We start from the raw sequence: 20,926 nt of genomic DNA, 5'->3' as shown, positions 1-20,926 counted from the left end.
GAAGTTCTCTACAGGACAGGTGATTGTTGGGTAAGAACAACTCCACTCCTTTAAGCCTCGTTACAGGCTTACCCCTTTACTATGGGAAATGGACATCCATGTCCAACCAGACATTTTCCTTGTAATTTATGGATGGCACAAGTTCTCCATTGTGAGCTTGTTGGTTGCTTTGGCACGCCAGGGGAAACCTAAATCACGGAAAGTAGCTCTCCCCCCTATTTCTTATTCTGAATACAGAATTTTTTCCAAGCATACCTTCAAGCTCTCTTATGCTGAAACTTCTATAAGTGAGTAAATAGTAAATTGCTCTTTGCAGATTTTTCTTCATTTATCCTTCAAAATAAAATAGGAATTCTGCAAAAACAAATTATTAGCTTGAAAACCTAATTACGACTTGGTGATTAAAAAGTTATTTCTGTGGAACCTAATCTTGACATGACAAACAATCAAGTTACTGGGAAGCCTACAAATAATATGGTTGTAGGAATAGTGAAGAAAACAATGAATGGAAACTCTTAATCATCCCATGCACGAGATGCAAAACAATCATAATGAAGTGAATATAATATGCCAATCTAGCTCACCGATATAAGGGATGAAATGACAGATCTTGTTCAGGGAAGATATCAGGACCCATTAGATCTCTGGAGCTGCAATCTTTATTTTCTTGCATTTATGGTAAGCATTATAATATAATTGCACAAAACAATAACGGACTATGAGCAAATAAGTGGACAAATATGTTTTACTTTTTTCTGCCAATTGTTGCAAATGTTATCCTAATGGTACAATCACACTTTAATATTTTGCTGCATTTCCCCCCTCCCCACCCCAAAAAAACCCCTTCTACTTTGTGATTAGACATGACTTTAAATGATACAAGTGCAAATCTCATTTAGGTCTTAATTCAGTCGTCTGTTTTTCACATGCGGATTCTATCAGTGTTCGTCACAGATAGAACATGTATCTATTATACTCTATGGAGCAGTTAGCATACTATGTTTTTTTTGTAAACCAAGTTGTTTGAAAAAAAGAAAAAAGAGATTTCCAATTTTGATCCTAGCCATAGTTCAAACTCATTTCTTTAACCAAAATTTCAGACTTGACTGCAAACTGCAATATATTACTGCAGGAACTGGAATTCAGTTTTGCAGGTTGTTTTTTTTTGAAGTTTGTAGTGGAGTGTAAGGGGCTGATTCATCAAACTGTTTCCCCCAGTATTCTAAAGGGTAAGGTTTCTCCTTGTGATGAGTGCTTAGTCAGCATAAAGAGAATTATAGGCCATGCAATGGTCCTTTGGGAATGTATATTGCAAGAAGTCTCTTCAGAGAGGAACAGGACAGGGACTCTAGTGCACTGAACAGGTGGCACTCACCGCTCCATAAAAATTCTTCTTTAGTTCATTAATGAGACGGACCCGTGAAGCGCCACTCGGTGAGAAATGGCCATCGTCCTCAATGTGTTCAGTCCCCTCCTGCTACCCATCTCATTAATGAAATAAAGAGGATTTTTATGGAGCGATGAGTGAGATCTTTTCATTTTGTTCTGCCACATCACCTGTTTACATATTGTCCCTGGGAGAGCATCCATAGCTCCTTCCATGTGGCTCGGACTGATATTTTTTCCACACAAGGACTATTAAGTAGGTTGCCATTCATATGGTGCCAGCATAATCTGTTGTGGTAACTCTAGTTCACTGCCACCTATTGAAAGTAGCAATCCTAAGTAGTCAATATTGACCCTTTAAAGGACTTTGCCACATAGAGTTCCTGTCTTCTTCCTCCTTGAAGAGGCTGTTTACATATTTAAATAAGCTCCCAGTGGAACATTGCATGACTTATAAGTACTCTCTTGCTGTTATTGTACTTTCTTCAAGGAGAAACTTTACCCCTTAGATCTCCTGTCATCAGCAGTTCTCCTGCTTTGCACTGCTGAGGGACAAATAGTCCAAAACACCTCTGCAAATGGAGTTTCTAGCTTAGATTCTTATCCTATATCAGCGGCAAGACAGTCTAAAGGTTCCATATTGCCTTTTAAGATTGCTATTTCTTTTCTTGTAGATACTACTTGCATAGTTAAATTCCCAAATTTGCCTTGCATGGTAATCTGCATTTACAGACATTTGTGAAAGAATGGGTCGTTCTATAGAGCTCACTAACACCAACGTGGTCCAGTAATAAGATGGGCAGCATGGTGGCTCAGTGTTTAGCACTGCAGCCTTGCAGCGCTGGGGTCCTGGGTTCAAATCCCACCAAGGACAACATCTGCAAGGAGTTTGTATGTTCTCCCCGTGTTTGCGTGGGTTTCCTCCGGGTTCTCCAGTTTCCTCCCACACTCCAAAGACATACGGATAGGGAATCTAGATTGTGAGCCTTTGTGGTGACAGGGCCGATAATGTCTGTAAAGCACTATGGAATATGATGGCACTATATAAGCAAAGCATTATATTAAAATAGTAAGATGCCACCGATATAACAAGTCAGTTTGTGAAATTTCTTCCCTTCTAATCATTCCACTATGAGTAGTATTAATTCCTTCTGCCCCACCCTTGAAGCTCCATTCTGCTTTTGGAGCTACTCTCCACTAACTACTGTAAGGAAATAAAAAAAAATGTATTATGAGATTAGTAGCACCAGTAAGGCATATCAAAAAGTGAAGTTTTCTCAAGCCAAAATGTAAGAAAAAAACAGAATATGCAAGACTTACATCATATAGCTCAAAGTCAACAGAATAGTGGAAACTGATATAGCTGCAAATGAGGGACCAGCTATATATTAAAGCCTTCACACGTCCGCTTTTCATGTCCGTATTCAGTCTGTTTTTTAAGGACCGCAAATAGGGACACACACACAACCATTGAATTCATTAATGGTGCGCACATGTCAGGTTTTTCACACATGTACACTGATGACACACGGATAACACATACTGGTGCCTGGAAAAAGCCGTACAGTTCGCACTGTTCCCAGGTGCTGGGTGCTGAAGGCAGCTCTCATCATTGTCGCCTGGTCTCCCTGAGATCAGCTCGACCAGGAGACGCTGATGGGAGATGTATTGAGCAGGCACTGTGTACATCATGTATAAAAAAAAAACCCAAAAAAACGGTGTGGGGTCCCCCCATAATTTTCATAAACCGCAGAGAGATAGCCGACTGCTGGTGGCTGATTTTAATAATCTGGGAAAGGGGCCCATAGCCCTAAAGATTCACAGGCTATTAATAACAGCTCACAGCTGTTTTCTTAGCTTTTACTAGTTACTTTACGGGGGACCCCAGAAAAAAAAATTACGTAGGGTCCCCCTATAATTACTAACAAGTAAAGGCTAAACAGCTGTGGGCTGATATTATTAGCCAGGGAAGGGGCCATGGATATTTTCCCCCCTCCCAGACTAAAAACATCAGCCCTTAGCTGCCCCAGAAATGGTGCATCCATGAGACTGCTCAGCCGTGCATCCAGGAGGCACTGAGCGGAGTGTGAGAATTGAGCCTGTGGCCGGCGGTAACCTCAAAAATGTCACCGCAGGTCATTGAAGCATACGTGTCACGCTGACAGCACACTGATGGATGTCACACGGATGTCACACTGACACGGACCATGGATCTCACCCGTACTGGTTTTTCCTTTGCAGGAATCATCAGGACGTTTGAAGGAGGCCGTAATCTGAGCATGCATTATAAATATGGTGAAGGAAGTAAACCGCTGTATGATATCTTTTGGTCTCTGCTTGTCGTCTTACAGAAAAAAAATTAATTTTTTAAATTTAACATGCATGATGCTTTTCCCCAACGTGGACCAAAGAAACTGACCAGTCTTCATATACATATTCAGTGGTTGGTCTTTCCTGGCTAAATCGGGGTGACCTTGGCCTAATATGTGTGGCCCCCTTCAGATGTATAATTTTGAGATGAATATATTTGATTGAAACAAGTGATATTTTTTTTGTTTTTTACAGAATAAAAAAAGATAAAAACCTATACAAAATTAGTATTGCATTGAGAGAATGCTTGTTTATTGCTCTTATGTATGCAGCTGTTATAATAGATGTATAATACGTCATTGCATTCCACATACTGTATGTTTGTATGTTATTTTGTGCTTTTTTTTTCACTAGTTTATTTTTGACGGTAATATGTTTTTTTTTTTTAATATTTCAGGTTCCTGCTTCATTCGAACTGACCAGTTAGATGGTGAGACGGATTGGAAGTTGAAGGTGGCTGTAAGCTGTACCCAGAGACTACCAGCATTAGGAGTAAGTGACAACAGTTATCCGCCTATCTGTAGTGAAGTCAGATAATGTTTTGGCGTGTTAGGTATAATTTTTTTTCTGATCCAGTGCTTTGAGGAATAGTGGTTGTTATAATCAGAAAATGACCTATAGTTTAAATCAGATTTTTGTATTGCTTGTATTTTATTAAACATTTTTGTTTTTATATTATGATCTTTATTAAAACAAAAATGTTGCACTTTTCACACTGGCCACTGGGGCTTGTTTGGGCTTATATGTCCTGTTCTTTCATCTAGGCTCCCTATTATCAGAGGCAAGATTACTAAGACAAAAAATACCTCTATACAAATTTGGTAACACGGAATCCACCAATCACAACAGACTTTCTTCACCTTTGCACAGTCTACTTAGAAAGTTTAATAAAAAGATAGGGTTGGAACCATTGTGGCTATGTACATGTGTTGTTTCTTGAAACAATGGGAAATGAAAGAGTCAAAAAAGCCCCAGTGGCCAGTGTGAAAATTGCAAGATTTTTTTTCCCTTTTAATACAGATTGTGATATGCAAATAAAAAAATATATTTTTTTTTCCAAAATAAAAAAATATTAACACAAAAACCTAATTTAAACAATAGATTATTTTCTAATGATGCATTCCCTTTAGCACATACTGGGATCTGCAGCTCATTGTTTGTGAGAGTGGTCTTAATAATCAAGAAGAGGTGTCCAAAACTCTGGCACCTGATGTTAAGAAATTAAAAATGTATTATGATGATTTCTGTTTCATTTGTAAAAATAATTTAAAAAATGTATGCTAATATTCTTTTTAAGGATTGATGGTACCTCACTGATGCCTAATCCAGCATTGCCATGGTCATAGTAATCTTTTTTTTTTTAATAACATTTCCAGTGCATCTCATTACTTATCGCTAACCTCTTATGCCACATTCCTCTCCCTTTCACAGCACTCCTAATCATAAGTGTAGAGATGACTATATTTAATAATTGTCCATCTACATGTTAGGCTATGTTCACACAGAGTTTTTTGAGGCATTCAAAAACTACAAGTTTTTCAAGTGGATACTGCTTCACAAAATACTTCTTTTTTGGTGGTTTTTTTCCTGTAGAGGTTTGAACGGTTTCAGAAGAGCTTTTTTCCTGCAGCATTTTTTTGGGGCTTTTGATTGGACAGTGCCTAAGTGGGTTCCACCAGTAGTTGCTTCAAAGACGTGACATGTACTTTATTTTTCCACCACACGTTTTTCAAAACTTCTTAATGGTTATTCCACGAACAGAGTACATTTTAAGCAATAGATCTTGGAATAATAAAAAGTTCCACATTTGGATGTGTTAAAAAAATGTTCCTGTGCTGAGATAATCTTATAAATGTGCCCCTGCTGTGTACTGTGTAATGGCTGTGGCTGACCGTGCAGAGCTGTTCTAGTTCATGGTCCATGCATACCACAGCTCCTGACCAGTGGGCAAAGCATAAGTCACATGTCATAAGAGAGTATACAGACACAACAGCAGGGGCTCGCAGCTACTATTTCTGAGGTAACACTTTTCCCTGCCTGTTTGATCACAGGAGTGAGTGTTTCTGCCATGCCACCAAGACATGTGAGGTCATCATAAATCAATTCAGTGACATATATTGTAGAATGTAAGCTTGCGAGCAGGGACCTCACTCCTGATGTAACTGTTAAACTGTCTCACCTTGTATTGAATTTATTGTTTGTACCTGTCCCCGCTTAATTGTAAAGTGCTGCGGAATATGTTGGCGCTATATAAATAAAAATTATTATTATTATTATATAAGCTCAGCGGCCGCTGGAGCTCCTACTTCACTGACTTGGTTTATGATGAGCTCAGAGGACTTGAGACGGGGCAGAAACACTCACTCCTGTGTTACCTCAGGCAGGAAAATTGGGGACGAAATAATACGTATCTGCACCCTGGGCCTTAATGACTAGGTACATATTGTTACGCCTCATCAATCGCACCCGCACTGCCTTGCTGCCTCATTGAGTAACATTGGTCCAAGTGCAATCCAATAAAAAATATCGAATTGCATTTGGACCAGTGTTACTCAATGAGGCAGTGCAGTCCGATTTGTACACTGTGAGCGAGGTCTAAAGCTGCGAAATATCTTCAAATGAGCCATGGATCACTTCTGTAGTTCTTATATGGCCATTAGTAGCCAGGCCATTTTCTCATATGTCCTTGGCTACTGAACTTCCACCTTGAAAGAACGTGTGAAATACATTTTTGGCATTTAAAGGGTTAAAGACTCATCTACTACACTAAAGTCAGCTGAACCAGCCTATATTGTTGGGATCAGCTGACGGACTTGTGCATGTGGAGGCCTCCAGACTCTCCTGGCAGACGATGTCAAGGGAGAGACGAGTCCAGTGCATCGGATTTCCAACAGCTCTCTCAGAAAACAGAGAAGCGGTCGGCTGAGAAAGAGTGTGTGTGTATGTAGTACCTAGGATGCTGGTTGTCAGCCGGACCGCTGTCTAATGTGTATGGGGAGCATTAATCTGTTCCATTTACAATGGAGTCCGAGAGCATTGGATAGTGTTCTGATTAACACAATCTTCTATCTTGTATAGTATCTGTTTAGTTAATTTGTCCACAATCTTAATTTGGAATTGGCTAAACTAAACACAAATGTTATACCTGTTTTCTTTGTAATATAGTGAAGTATTGTCCTTTTAAAGGGATTGTCTGGGTTAAAAGAATTTTTTATTATGTCTCCAGTGGAAAAAATAAAGAAACTTGATACGAAAATTTTAAATGAAAAATTTGCGTCAAGTTCTAGACATCAGTACCAGTCCTTAAACCCAGAACCTCCTTTACTGGCTTTCTTTCGACATAGGCAAGACCTCCTTTTCTCTCCCTGTATAAATGAGGTTTATGAAGGGGGCTGGCTTAACAACTGTAATGAGCCAGTAAGCGAGCCCCCATCATGACATCATGGACGGTTACAGGCCGGAAGCTTTCTGCTGTGGCAAAACAAAGCCCGGAGTTGGGTTAGCGGGACAAGTGCTGATATCTTGATATTGGGGGAGCTTTCCTATTCTAAAATGTTAGTTTCTTTTCTTTCTTTACTTTGCATGCCTTTAAACAACTTTTAGACATGACGGACTACCCATTTAAAGGTTTGTTGGCTCTTGGTGTATACCAGCCTGCTAACATTAGTAGAAATAAAGGTACATTATTTCCAAATTCTAATTCACCATTATGACTTGTGTTCAGACTGAGACAAATCATGATTATCCATGCTTTCCTGACAGTGCTGGGTTTTACAGTTTATCCATTTCCTTGCTATTAGTGAAATGTAATCCATTGGGAAGATGGCAGTGATACACTGTTCGCAAACTGTAGGGAGTCTCCTTGACCTAACACATGCTCATTCAAGGAATTGCTGTGTCTTAATGCAGTCAATTACATGCTTCCCTAATAGTCACCAAAGCTGCTATTCCGCGGAAATTCTTGAGTACAAAGGTGTTTCCTTTATTTAGAGAACCTGGTGTGAAAATGGCATATATGTATCCTCTTGTATGCTGGTATCTGATTGCCCATATTGTTTAGTCATCCCTTATCCTGGTATTATCTTACTGTGTCTATATCTATCTATCTGTCTATCTTATCTATCATCTATTATCTGTCTATCAACGCTATCTATTATCTCTCATATCTATTTATATATCTATCTATCTATCATCTATTTTCTGTCTCATATCTATTATCTATCTATCACATATCTATCTGTCTATTATCTCTCATATCTATCGATCTTTCATCTATTATCTATCTGTCTATCAACGGTATCTATCATCTATTATTTCTCATATCTATCTATCGTGTATTATCTCATATCTATCTATCTATCATCTATTATCTCTGATATCTATCGATCTATCCAGGGCTGTGGAGTCGGAGTCATGGAGTCGGTGTCCATTTTGGTGGAGTCGGTATAAAATTAACCGACTCCAACTCCTTCAGTCAAGATGAGGTGGAGAGTGTACTTTAATGAGAAAAAAATTTAACTTTTTAGAATTTACCAAATGTCTGCAATGAAACAAAGAGTGAAAAATTTAAAGGGGTCTGAATACTTTCCGTACCCACTGTATGTTTGATAACGAGCCAAGGTAAAGCAGACAGCTGCAGGCTGATATTATCAGGATGGGAAGGTACTTGGTTATTGGGCCCTTTTATTGGGCCATTGCGGGCTGGTATTTTTAGGCTGGGAAGGGCCCAATAACCAGGGACCTTCTCAGCAGGGCTGTGGAGTCTGTATAAAATGGACTGATTCCGACTCCTAAAATATATAATAAATTGGGTACAGTAGTTCAATGCAGTTTGTGGGGAATACTTTTTCATAAGAATTTAGGAAAGTTATGAAATGTCCTATAAATGTCTGTCCTATTCCTGATCTAATGGTCTAGACTTTTAGCTGAGATGAATCTGTGCTACAGTAAATGTATCACTTAAACGTGAGCCATGTATGAGGGAGTCGGAGTCGTGGAGTCGGTGTCATGGAAAATGAGGAGTCGGAGGTTTTGCTTACCGACTCCACAGCCCTGGATCTATCTATCTATCATCTATTATCTCTCATATCGATCTATCTATTATCGGCCTCATACTTATCTAGCTAGAAAATAGAAAAAGCAGGCTGCACTCCAATAGTTACCAAAAGATAGTGGACTTTATGTAGCCCATGTGGCCTGGCAACGTTTCGGTTCAAATGAACTTTTCTCAAGCAGTGCGTGAGAAAGGTTCATTTGAACCGAAACGTCACCACTAGTGTTGAGCGAGTATGTTCTATTAATCCTTTCGCCGAGTATGCTCGGACCGAGCTCCGAGTATTTACAGCTACTCGGTGATGAGGTTAAATTGCTCCTGTGTGCATGATTTGCAACTGTTTGACAGTTTTATTACATGGGAGGAATGACTATTTCTTACACATTCCTCACATGTAATAAAGCTGTCAAACAGTTGCAAATCATGCACACGGGAGCGATTTAACCTTATCACAAAGCAGCTGTAAATACTCGGAGCTTGGCCCGAGCATACTCAGACAGAACATACTCGCTCAACCCTAACCACCACGCCATATGGGCTACATAAAGTCCACTATCTTTTGGTAACTATTGGAGTGCTGCCTGCTTTTTCTATTTTCTACATATCTATGCAAAAGTTGGAAGCTTTGTATGGGAGGCTTTCCACCCGCATTGGAATGTTTTTTGTGTGCTGTCCCATTTTTCTATTTAGCTACCTATCTATCTATGTCATATCTACCTGTTTGCCTATCTATCTTCATAAATAGCTGCATTAGATAGATCTCTTGTAGATAATGTTCTGTATGACAGCTTTGGTGGTTAAAATGCTGACTTAGACTCTTCAGGCTCAGCTAGAGACTTCAGTGTCCATAATTCTTGAATGCCACCTGCTGGTTTTAGCTTACCATAACTGCTAAGATCTTTTTTTTTTTTTTTTTTAAAGTCTAATTTTATTTTCAGGCAATGACACTGAGAATAATGATTAATTGTTTCTCTATTATTTGAGCTACTTGGATTTCCTATATTTTAGAAAATCACCAAAAAAGAAAAACGATCTTTTAAAATCACACATATATAAATTGTGACAATAAAATAAAAATAATAATCATTTATATATAGAAATCAAAAAATGATAATGTACTTAGGATAAAAGCAAAATACAATTGCAGATTTGACCTGTAAGAACATTGAGGACAAATATAGTCGCTGTATGAATAAAAACATTTGATGCTAAAACGAAACATAATGAAAAATGATTGGGGATGTCCTTTCCTCTGGCCAGAACCAGGTCCTCAAATATCTCGTTTCAGTATAAAGTGAGGTTTGTAATTGCTTGTACATACTGTAATTGTCAATCATTTTGATTCCGACGTGTTCCTAATGTAATGGGTTGTGGGCATCTTGAATTGTCATGAAGCATCATCTGCACCGCTCTGTAACTTTATCCTCGGTGACACCCGGAATAAATAAACCTGCTTCTGAGCTTTTCGTAAAGAACAGATGACACCAACAAAGATGATCAGTGCAGATTTTGTTGTCTTCCCGAGCCACTTAGAATGATCAGACAATTAAATTTTCAACACATCCTTTAATAATAGCTGTCTTGCAATACCTGTAACCTGCAGCTTAGGTTTCCTGTGGTTTCATACTCATAAGTGGCGCAGTATTTTTTTCCCTGTCAGCCTTCATGTTGTGAAACATTCATTTCCATCTTATGTGATCACGTAAATTTATTAGCAGCACTGAGGTCAGTGTAATTTTCAATAAATGGTGACTCGCTGATTTATATCAAAAGATCCATACAGCAGTAAACAATACCATTTACATTTAATTAGTTTTATTGAACCAGAGGCCATTTTATCTGTAATGAACCACATGTTATGATTAAGGATGTATTTTAATGATCTTTAAGTTGGGTGAACAAATGTTGCCCTTGACCTAATGGAGGAGGTTTCCCTGTCTTATTGATAACCTCCCAGTCATTTCTGTATTATTATACTGACGGGTAAAGAAAAACATCCCCATTATCATGTCGTCTCCAAGTCATTTTGTGACTAATGTAGATGAATGAAATTTATCTCTCGGAGATCAGTTTTGCATGTGTCACTCGGAAAGCTGTTCTAGCTAAGAGGGCTCTATGTAGACTCCTTCGGATTGCGAGCCTAAATACAAGCATCAGTATATTAATTTCTGGATTACAATATGTGAAATGTATTTAGTGCAACTTGTTATTACGTTATTGGCTTTTTACAGTCTGTCTTTTTTTTTAAATTAATACACAATATGGCATTTCTGAAGTGATAGATGAAGTTTTTTTTTTTTAAACAAAGCAGCCTAATAGAAATCTATTTTCATCATATCAAATAACAGCAACTTGATCTGATGCATGGCGTTGTTCCTTTTTTGATTACCTGCAATTTCCAAACACATTTTAGTTTTTAGGAATAGATATGCACACAGTTTTTTGCTCATTCTTTCCTTACAGTAGCTGTTAAAGGGAATCTGTCAGCTTGTTTTTGCTATGTAAGCTGAAGACCGCATGAGGTAGGGGTTAAAACAAAGATTTCATTGATGTCTCTCTTATCAGGCTCCTTGCTTTTGTTTGCTTGAAATGATTGTTTTAGCATCAGGACCTCATCATGGCTGTGCTAGAGCAGCGTGTGCTTCCTGGTCCGACACGCCCCCTCCTCTGATAAGCCGCTCACTGTCTATGGAGATTGTATATACAAAGCCTTGTGTGGGCGGAGTTAACTTCCTCAGCTCTGCTGTATTGTTTATTCTAAAAACTCTGTGTCAGAATGGCTGCACCCAATAATCTAAGTGATGCATCCTTCGATTCAGCTTCTCTTTGCCTTCATCAGGCTGTTCTCAGATGAGGTAGCAAAAACCTGCTGACAGATTCCCTTTAAAGTGAATGTGTCACCCACCAGTGCTGTTATGTTTTAGCAGCATAGTACAGGGAAAGACAAAAAGCAAAGCCGCAAAAAGAAGAATTAAAATTCCCCCAAGATTCAAGAAAAAAACAGCAAAAAAGCAGTAGTATTTACCTGCTCAGTTCTTCAGACCTAATTCACTACCAGGATGCAGCAAACCTATATAACAAAGATGGGGGCTGTACAGGTGCAATGTACTGATGAGACATTCACTCACAACCTACCATTTCAAGGAGGGGGTGATTGCTTAGTATTAGAATTGCACACAAATTGGCTTGTATAGGGCGCTGTTCACATCATGGTAGTGCACAGTATCCGGCTTACATAGTACAGGGAAAGGAAAATTGTCCTATTATCCTTAACACACAAAAAAAAGAGGCCTAATTGAAGTGATCACTGAATAAACCAAACACAAAGTTTAGAATTTCAGTGTATTAATGAGTATAGCTTTTCTCAAGCCCTTCTCTCAGTGATTGATTGGCAGTCATCAATCATTGCCCCAGGGCAATAAATATACCAGACTCCTATTCTATGTGTCCATTGTATTCTCTGATTGCCCAATATTTTTGGTGCCGTTTATGCTAACAATAGACTTAAAATGTATTTGTCTGGTGCATTCTTTGATCGCTCAATATTCTTTGTCCCAGTATAGGTAACAGAAGAGCAGAGTTGTTTGCATACTATGCTGCCTTTATTTTGGAGATCATAGTCTCTAACATTTTAACTACTTATGGACTGCCCATAGACTTTAAATGTCCGGGGAGTCCACTCTTACCCCGTACTCACGTTCTAAAATGTCAATGCAGTGTAAGCGAATTTCACAAGCTCATGAAGATGTGGGGAAGAAAAGCTGCTGTCTTTTAACTCAGCGAGACTTCCCAGAGAGATAAGAATTGTCTATTACCATGTTTACCTTCGCCGTCTTCTATTAACAGCACTGAACCTAGGAAGCACTTACCCTGCTTTCTCCTCCCAACCCAGTAAACATGTGATCACTGGGTATAGGGAGGGAACAGGAACTGCTGGATTGTAGGAAACCCAGACAAGCTCTGCTGTGCAGCCAGGAAGCTGAAATTTTCCTTTAGCTGGGGCTACTGTACAAGCCCCAGATACAGGGGAAATCAGCAATAAAAATAAATTTTTAATATATTAATACAATCTTCCCCTAAGGATCTTTTACAACCATATAAGGGCACAGTGTAATAAGATAAATGAAAAAATAAAATAAACAGAAAAAAAAGTAAAAAAATAATTAAAATGAAAAAAAAAGACACTGCTGTTGCTGTTTATAGCCCTGTCCCTATCAAAAATAACATATCAAAATAGTTTTTACGGAAAGGAGAACGCAATTTAAAATGTTTTTAGCTGTCCTTTGTGATCTTAAAAAAAAAAAAAAAAAAAAAAAATCTGAAAAATAACATGCCTTTCCTATTTTTCTTTATATCCCCCCCTGATATCAGCAAAACAAAATTACAATTTAAAAATGACAAAAATTATGCTCCATGCGTTGCGAAAAAAAGGAGGGGAAAATTGTTTGAATATCTGAACGAGTACAAATTATTCAGCCACTAAAAGCGCATGTATCATAAAGCCCAAAATGTCATTTTTCAGGAAAATGGGGTTGTGGGGGGGAATTTAAACGGCCTAGTCATTAACTGGTTAGTTAAAAACATGCATATAAATGAATGAGGATGTGAGAAGGCTGAAAATCTCTCAACCTTTTAATTTCTTCTTATATATTGTATGTTCAGTCTGAGAAAGGGGGGGGGGGGGGTCCTTGTTACATAAGTCCACTCTGTATGTCCTTGTGACAAGTCCAATAGTTGAGAATGCTGCCGTTTTGAATTAGGCTCTGTTCACATTTATATGTTGGTTTCCTGTCAGCTTTTTATTGCTAGTTTTAATGACTGGTATATCTCGGTCTGTAACACCATGTCTACTTTCCAAAATACCGCAGCCGTTACCGACAGTATTAAAGTTATTGGGGACTGGTGGTCATTAATCCTAAAAAATGTGATGTTAAGTCAAATTTTTCCTTAAAGAAAGCAAAAAAGGTTACAAGTTTAAATATTTTGAACATAGATGACACATAGACATGTAAGGTATATTGCTCTCCAGTTTTAAGGGTTAATCTTTGCAGTAACAGCATTCCGCTGTCTATTTGTTTTATGTGCGATAGTTTGCTGTTGCATCTTGCACAGAAAGAGTTGACATTAAAAGGACAATTTGCAGTTACACTTTCTTAGTTAAAATAGTCTACATACCTGGAGATCCGCACACTCCTGATCGATCTATAGACCTGACAGCTGTGGAAAAGATAAAATTGTTACAAGTCAACTCGACTAAATCAGAAAGTAATTTCCTGACAAAAACCTACCTGTAATGTTGTACCTTTCTTAGTGTTTTATTCAGTGTGTCTGCAACATTTACAGGTCAATCTCTTAAACATTTCCGCAAATCAAGCAGGGGAAATGTCACAGTGAACAAGGGCCTGTTCTGTACATTTTTCTATATGTGCTGTATATGTTAAGACTTTTCTCTTTTTAAGGTTAAAGTGCACCCACACCTTCACAGTAAGTGTCTTTATTGTTCCAATGCAGTCAAATTTATTAATTAAAGGGGCTGTCTGAGACTTTTATATTGATAGCCCATCCTTAAGATAGGTCATCTATATCTGATCGGTGGGGGTGCGGCATTCAGCACCCCACCAATCCGGTGCTCCCGGGGGGCGGACATTTGTGCTCCGTTGCGGAGATGCTGTGCTCCGTCATCTGTGTAGTGGCCGTTGCCGGCACTGCATCTCCACCCTGAATTGATTTGAATAGTGGCAGATGTGCATTACCTGGCTGCGGCCATTATACAGTTGACGGAGCTGTGCTGTGCAGTTCCACAATTGAACACATCCGACTATCTCAAGCACCCGTAACAACTGATCAGCGAGGGTGGCGAATGTCGCACCCCCACCGATCAGATATCGATGACCTGTCCTAAGGATAGTCCATCAATATAAAGTCCTGGACAAGCCCTTAAAGCAATAGTTTACAGCTCCATGTACAGACCTGTGTGTTTCTATGGATGGTCACAGTGTAGAGCGGGGATGTCAAACTTAAACACACAGAGGGCCAAAATGAATAACTTGGACAAAGTCGCAGGCCATCCAGTATACCGTTTAATGGACCCCACATAGTCCTCCATACAGAATAATGGGCCCCACATAGTCCTCCATATAGAATAATAGGCCACACATAGTCCTTCATACAAAATAATAGGCCCCACATAGTTCTCCATACAGAATAATGGACCCCACATAGTTCTCCATAGAATAATGGCCCCACATAGTCCTCCATACATAATAATGGCCCCACAAAGCCCTCCATACAGAATAATGGCCCCACATAAAGGTGGCTGTTCTGGTGTCTCGGGCCTAATATAATAACCCTGCGGGCCAGACTTGGTCCATGGGCCAGAGTTTGACACATATGGTGTAGAGGGATCATTCTTATTCTCATTTGCACATGGAAACTCGAGAACCAATGGAATGAAACTGAAAGGGAGAAGATACAGATTAGATATAAAAAAAACCTTTTTGACAGTGAGGGTTATCAATGAGTGAAACAGGCTGCCACGAGAGGTGGTGAGTTCTCTTGAAACAGAGGCCGGACAGATCTCTGTCTGAGATGATTTAGTGAATCCTGCATGGAGCAGGGGGTTGGACACAAAGTCCCTGGAGGTCCCTTCCAACTCTAACATTCTATGATTCTATGGTTACAGACTACTAACAATCCTTGTGTAGTCTGATCCTGCTGTCTCTTGCTTATTCCTGACCTACCAATTGCAGGTTAGCTGGTAGTTGTGGACGATGGAAAGAAGTATAACTCATGGATTCAGTTACACAGGTTCTGAACGGTCTGAGATGTTGCCTATTTTTTTTTTACTTTTCATGGCCTAATAATAGCATCAGTGATTTTTCTCCAAGGCAAAAATGGGGCTGATTTCCATCAATGTTTTGGATCCCATTTTCATCAGTGTGTCAGTTTTTTACCATTTGTGTTTGATCAGTGATTTTCTCAAATGCGGAAAACAAAACAAAATTGCAAAGCTTATCCTGCCCATTGTGATGTTAAAAACGCCATCTGTGTTCTGTCCATGGCTTTGACACACTCATCGGCTGGTTTGAGTGTTTTTGATCCATGACTTGTATCAAAATAAAAAATATCTCTGTGATTTTTTTTTTCGTAGACACACGGGCCGCGAAAAAACACAGACCTGTGAATAACCCAATAGCTTATAATGGGTACGTGTTCTATATTTGAAACCTATGGATAGAACACATGTGAAAAATAGACATCTGAATAAGGCCTTAGGCTGGGTTACACATGCATTTTAAGTGGCTGTTTTTTGAGGCTTTTCAAGCCAAACATGAACATCTATCCAAAAAAGAGGAGTATACTCTTCCTTGCTTCTAGATTTTTTGACTTAGGCTCTTTTTCACAAAGAGAGCACATACAGTTTCAGTCACAAAGTGGATCTGTTGGCTCGTCTAACTTGCCTAATTGCATACTTAAATTTCCCACAAAAAGACAATTCGGCATTATTTGATAAGGTCTGGGTTGTGCAGTCCCGTTAAAATTCCTCCTTGAAATTCATAAATTGACAGCTTAGGGTAAGCATTTAATTCATCAAAGAATTGGGTTCCTACACAATCTGACACTGACAGCACTGACTTGGCCAGTAACGGTATTTTTCATCTCTTGCACCACAGTCTTGTCTCTTTCATATTGTGTAGTTATACTCTTGTAGTTCAGCCTCCTCTTTGCTCTTCTTCAGACCCTATTTTGATTCCCTGAATTCAGAATTTACTCCACATTTTTTGCCTCTATGATCTTCTATCAATGTCCTGATTCATCAGTCCAGCATTACTCAGGCAGCTTGAGTGAATAATATTTCTTCCTGTTGTGGTCACACTTTGATTATCCTTCTCCCGATATTCTCCGAAATTAGGTAATGTATTATAAGTATATAGTCAGGGAGACTTAACTGTGATCGCCTACATTATATTTGTGTGACAGGAGCTGTGCAGTCATCATCATTGTTTGTGGTCTTTGATACTCTCCCTGAAGAACTTTAGTGGTTTTGGCAATGAAATTTGATCATACAGATAGTTTTGATAACTCAAATGGTGACATCTTTCAGAGAGCATAGAGGTGTATAATTCCCAGGAGGTCACCGTGAGATCACATGACCTAGCTTAAGAGAAGGAATACTTGAATTTTCAAATGGAAAGGAACAAGTAAAGAAAGTAATACTGAATTATATATATTGAGACTAGCAGCAGGATGAATTAAAGAAAAAAAAGAAAATTTGGTGGACTGTTACTTTAACCCCTCTCTGACAGTTCCTGAGCCAGCATCTTTCCCAGCAGATGATGCCTATGATATTCAGCTATCATCTGCCTCTAACAGCCGTGCATGGAGTGGAGCTCTGCCCACAAGTGTTAACCTGATAAATGCTGCTGTCAATCTCTGACTGGCATTTTCAGCCCGCCGGCATGGGGGCTCGTCATTCTATGTTCTTCGCCCCTTGATGCCAGTAATCTGCTGATGATAGTACTCCTGGGAGTGCTAGCTTCATATTGCTTGGTAATTTTTACTGTATAATAAACACTACAAGTAAAAAACAACACTTGGAATTTTTTTTTCCTACTTTCCATTACATCACATGATAAAATGAATGGTGTCATAAAACTCATCCTGCCAAAAAACAAGCCCTTATACAGCTATGTGGACAGAAAAATAAAAGACTTATGGCTCTTGGAAGAAGGAGAGGAAAAAGTGAAATCGCAAAAATGGAAAATAGCCATGTCAGGAAGGGGTTAACATTTCTGAGTTTAATCTTATTGCAATGTTAGATTTTGCTGTATCCAGTTGGACCAAACAACCAATTTGACATCAATGTTTTTTTTTTTCTGTTTCTCCCCCTTAAATTGCTATGAGACAGCTTTTTAGTGCGTGAAGTTGGTATTTAGTATTTGCTTGGGCAGTTTAGGTAAAATGGCTAATAAAGAAAGGCTAGAGCCTGGACAACTGTTTTTATTGTATGTGTGTGGTATTGGATTCCAAGAGACTCTTATTTTTCTGTTCACAATAAAGCACATAATAGACTGGATTATCTAAATTGTAGGTGATAACAGATGGGAAAGAGGTGAATGATGAAGATATAGGACACCCACATGTGTATTAGTTTCATATGAATTATTTCTCGTGGTCTTGATGAAAACCAAATAGGAAGGACAAGAATGTGATGAATGGTCAGCGTGTGAAAGATTACAACAAATGGCAAACCGTTTAAGATGTGATCAGATAGAGGAGCGGGCCTGCTGTGCCCCGTACCAGTCCAAGGAGCGCATCATTTATAATTTACAACTATGGAGGTTTGTTATCCGTGTTGTTACAACTGTTAATTAACTAAATGTTGATGTAATAATATAAAAAAATGTTTGTTATACAAAAAAAGGCACATTTAATAATGTTAAAAAATCATTTCTACTAAGAAATCTTTTTAAAATTTGTGACTCTAAGTTGCATCAGCCAGTTAAACCCAGCCTTATTTCTTTGGTTTTAAGTGGACTTTCTACAATTAAGCTTTTTTATTATCTCCATCACCGTTAGTCATTCTCCGCTGCTCCAGTGATAACTCTTTGATATGCTACATCAGTAATATCACAACTACAGTGCATGTGACCGCTGCTGCCAATCTGTGATGCCCATGTAGTTGATAGGAAACCAGTGGTTAACTAATGCTGAACTTATGTTTTTACTTTGTTCAGGTAATAGTAATCTAAAGCTTAAAGGGGTTTTCTTATGAACAGACGTTAATTTTAATCAATAGATCTTGGAATGATAATAATTTCCACAATTGGATGTGTTTAAGAAATTGTTCCTGTGCTGAGATAATCTTATAAATGTGCCCCTGCTTTTATAGGAAGTTTCGCCCCCAGCAATTTGCCCCCATTAGTTCGCCCCCGCACATTTCGCCCCTATCATTTCTCCCCCAGGAAGATTCGCCCCCGGACGTTTCGCGGGGCAAAACATCCGGGGCCGAACTGGGAGCGATATGTGCGGGGGCAAAACATCCTGGGGGCCAAATGCTGGGGACGAAATGTGCGGGGGCCAAATGTACCCGGGGGCAAACTGCTAGGGGCGAAACATCCAATTCCCATTACATATTGGGATAGGATCTTGGAGATGGGAATAACCCTTTAATCATAGACAGACTGTGTATGATTAAGGGTGGTAATGCTCAAAACGCATATGACGTACCTATTTTAATGTTTTCGAATGAATTGATTTTATGGAGTGCCGGAATTTCTGAAACCTTTATATGATTTGACCGAGGAATCCAGAGCCGCCATCACTCAAGGCACACAGTCTCACCTTCATGGGCATAACATACAGTAATATGTTCCTTTTTCTTATGCATATGCTTATACTTGGGTTTCATGAACATTTTACAAAAGGATAATGATTATTTTTTTTGTATCATAAATGGTTTTAAAATATTAAATAAAATATATTTGGTTCAACAAAGTATAATTCTATCTCATAACATATTTGTTTCATGATTGGCCCCGGACCAGTAGAAATCAATATTATAATAAGAATATTTTCTTTCTGTGTGACATGCCATGAACCTCATATTACTGCGATTCTGTAAACCTTCCCTCAGGAATAAATGTGTTTTGAAGTATCAGATATAAAAGTTATCCATAACATGTTGTTTGGTGATATGTCTGCTCGATCTCTGTCATTATGTGTTGGGAAAAAAAAAGATTCCAAGATTTAGTTTCATGAACAAAGAAGGAAAATCGATGGTATCATATTTAGAAATGAACAAGCTGTTTTTAGTCGGCCTTCTATGACATTCCCTTATTTATTGATAAAGCTGCATTGTTTATTAATTGCAGCTATTCTCTATTGCAGGATCTCTTTTCAATCAATGCTTATGTTTATGCTCAGAAGCCACAACTGGATATTCACAGTTTTGAAGGTAACTTTACACGGGTAAGTAAATGCTTTCTCTAATTTTTCATATCCACATAATATGCCCTGGAGACAATATTGCATTGACAGCTTAGCGGGGAGGTGCAGACCTCGCAGCACCTGCAGCACCTCATCGCTGAATACTGGTACTGTCAGGAGATCAGGCACTGATCGGCTCACCTGCACCATTGTTAGGATTATGTGCTGCTAATTCTCATCTCTAGCTGGTTATTGCAGAATATTCCCAAAGATTTAGCATACTTATCACAGATATTCCTGTCCCATACATATGCTTACAAATATCTTCAGCTTATTACTGAATAGAAAAGCAACCACAAAAATATTTCTATTCCTTAATTTCTAGTATTGTTTGCCAGCGCATCCAACAGCTTTATACATTTTTTTTATACTTTTTTATTCACAGGCAGATCATATAATGTTCTTCTACTTTCTACTAATCATGTGATGTTCAGACTTATTGTAGGACACTTTTCAGCTTTCTCAATCCAACCACTATCTATTAGTGATCTTAGCAAAAGTATTAGTAAAATAACCGTAGAGACAGTTGTGAACAAGATTAACTACTTCTGTCACCAGGCTTTTCTACCCCATAGTAGAGCAGCATGATTTAGGAGCAGAGTCCCTGTTTCCAGCATTATGTAACTTAGTGGGCTGCTGACTGAAGTTTAGATTAAAAACTGTTTTATTGGTTGCTGATCTCTTAATATTGAGCTGTGTATAACCCCGCCCACACCACTGATTGGCAGCTTTCTGTGTACACTGTGCATAGGCAGGAAGCTGCCAATCAGTGGTGGGGGGTGTGGTTGGACAACCTGGCAGCAGGTTTACTAGTCCTTTAGTGATCTGCTGATAAAACAGTGATTTTCTTAAAACTACACTAAGCTGCCTAGTAAGTGACACATCACTGGAATCCTATTCTCAGATTAGGTAGCAAAAACCTGGTGACAGATTCCTTTAAAATAGCAAACTTGTAAAGTAATTCCTATAAAAGTACTTGTCTCAAGAATACAACCCTTCTATAAAACCGTTTCTCCCCCCATAAGTAGTATGTCTACTGGATTTGTAAATGTTTTACTGCTTTCTAGCTTTGTAAATGAATGTTTCACCATCTAATGTTTCGCTATGGAGGAACTGGTTTTAAGCAGT

At 38.7% G+C, this 20,926-nt stretch overlaps 1 protein-coding gene across 3 annotated transcripts in view; it reads left to right on the top strand.

The window, feature by feature from the left end:
- The window catches only part of ATP9B (ATPase phospholipid transporting 9B (putative)), a 383,456-nt gene that overhangs the window by 116,716 nt on the left and 245,814 nt on the right, over positions 1 to 20,926 (top strand). For all 3 annotated transcript variants that reach the window (XM_073678911.1, XM_073678910.1, XM_073678909.1), the window contains exons 8-9: positions 4,154 to 4,248; positions 19,700 to 19,780. In XM_073678911.1, the coding sequence (XP_073535012.1) occupies positions 4,154 to 4,248; positions 19,700 to 19,780 (176 nt within the window). The remainder of the gene's footprint in view (positions 1 to 4,153; positions 4,249 to 19,699; positions 19,781 to 20,926) is intronic.

This window comes from Phyllobates terribilis, unplaced genomic scaffold, assembly GCF_046119375.1.
Source record: "Phyllobates terribilis strain yellow unplaced genomic scaffold, ASM4611937v1 Scaffold_4__5_contigs__length_816908805, whole genome shotgun sequence".
Lineage (NCBI taxonomy): Eukaryota > Metazoa > Chordata > Amphibia > Anura > Dendrobatidae > Phyllobates > Phyllobates terribilis.
This window is presented reverse-complemented; position numbering and strand designations above follow the sequence as displayed.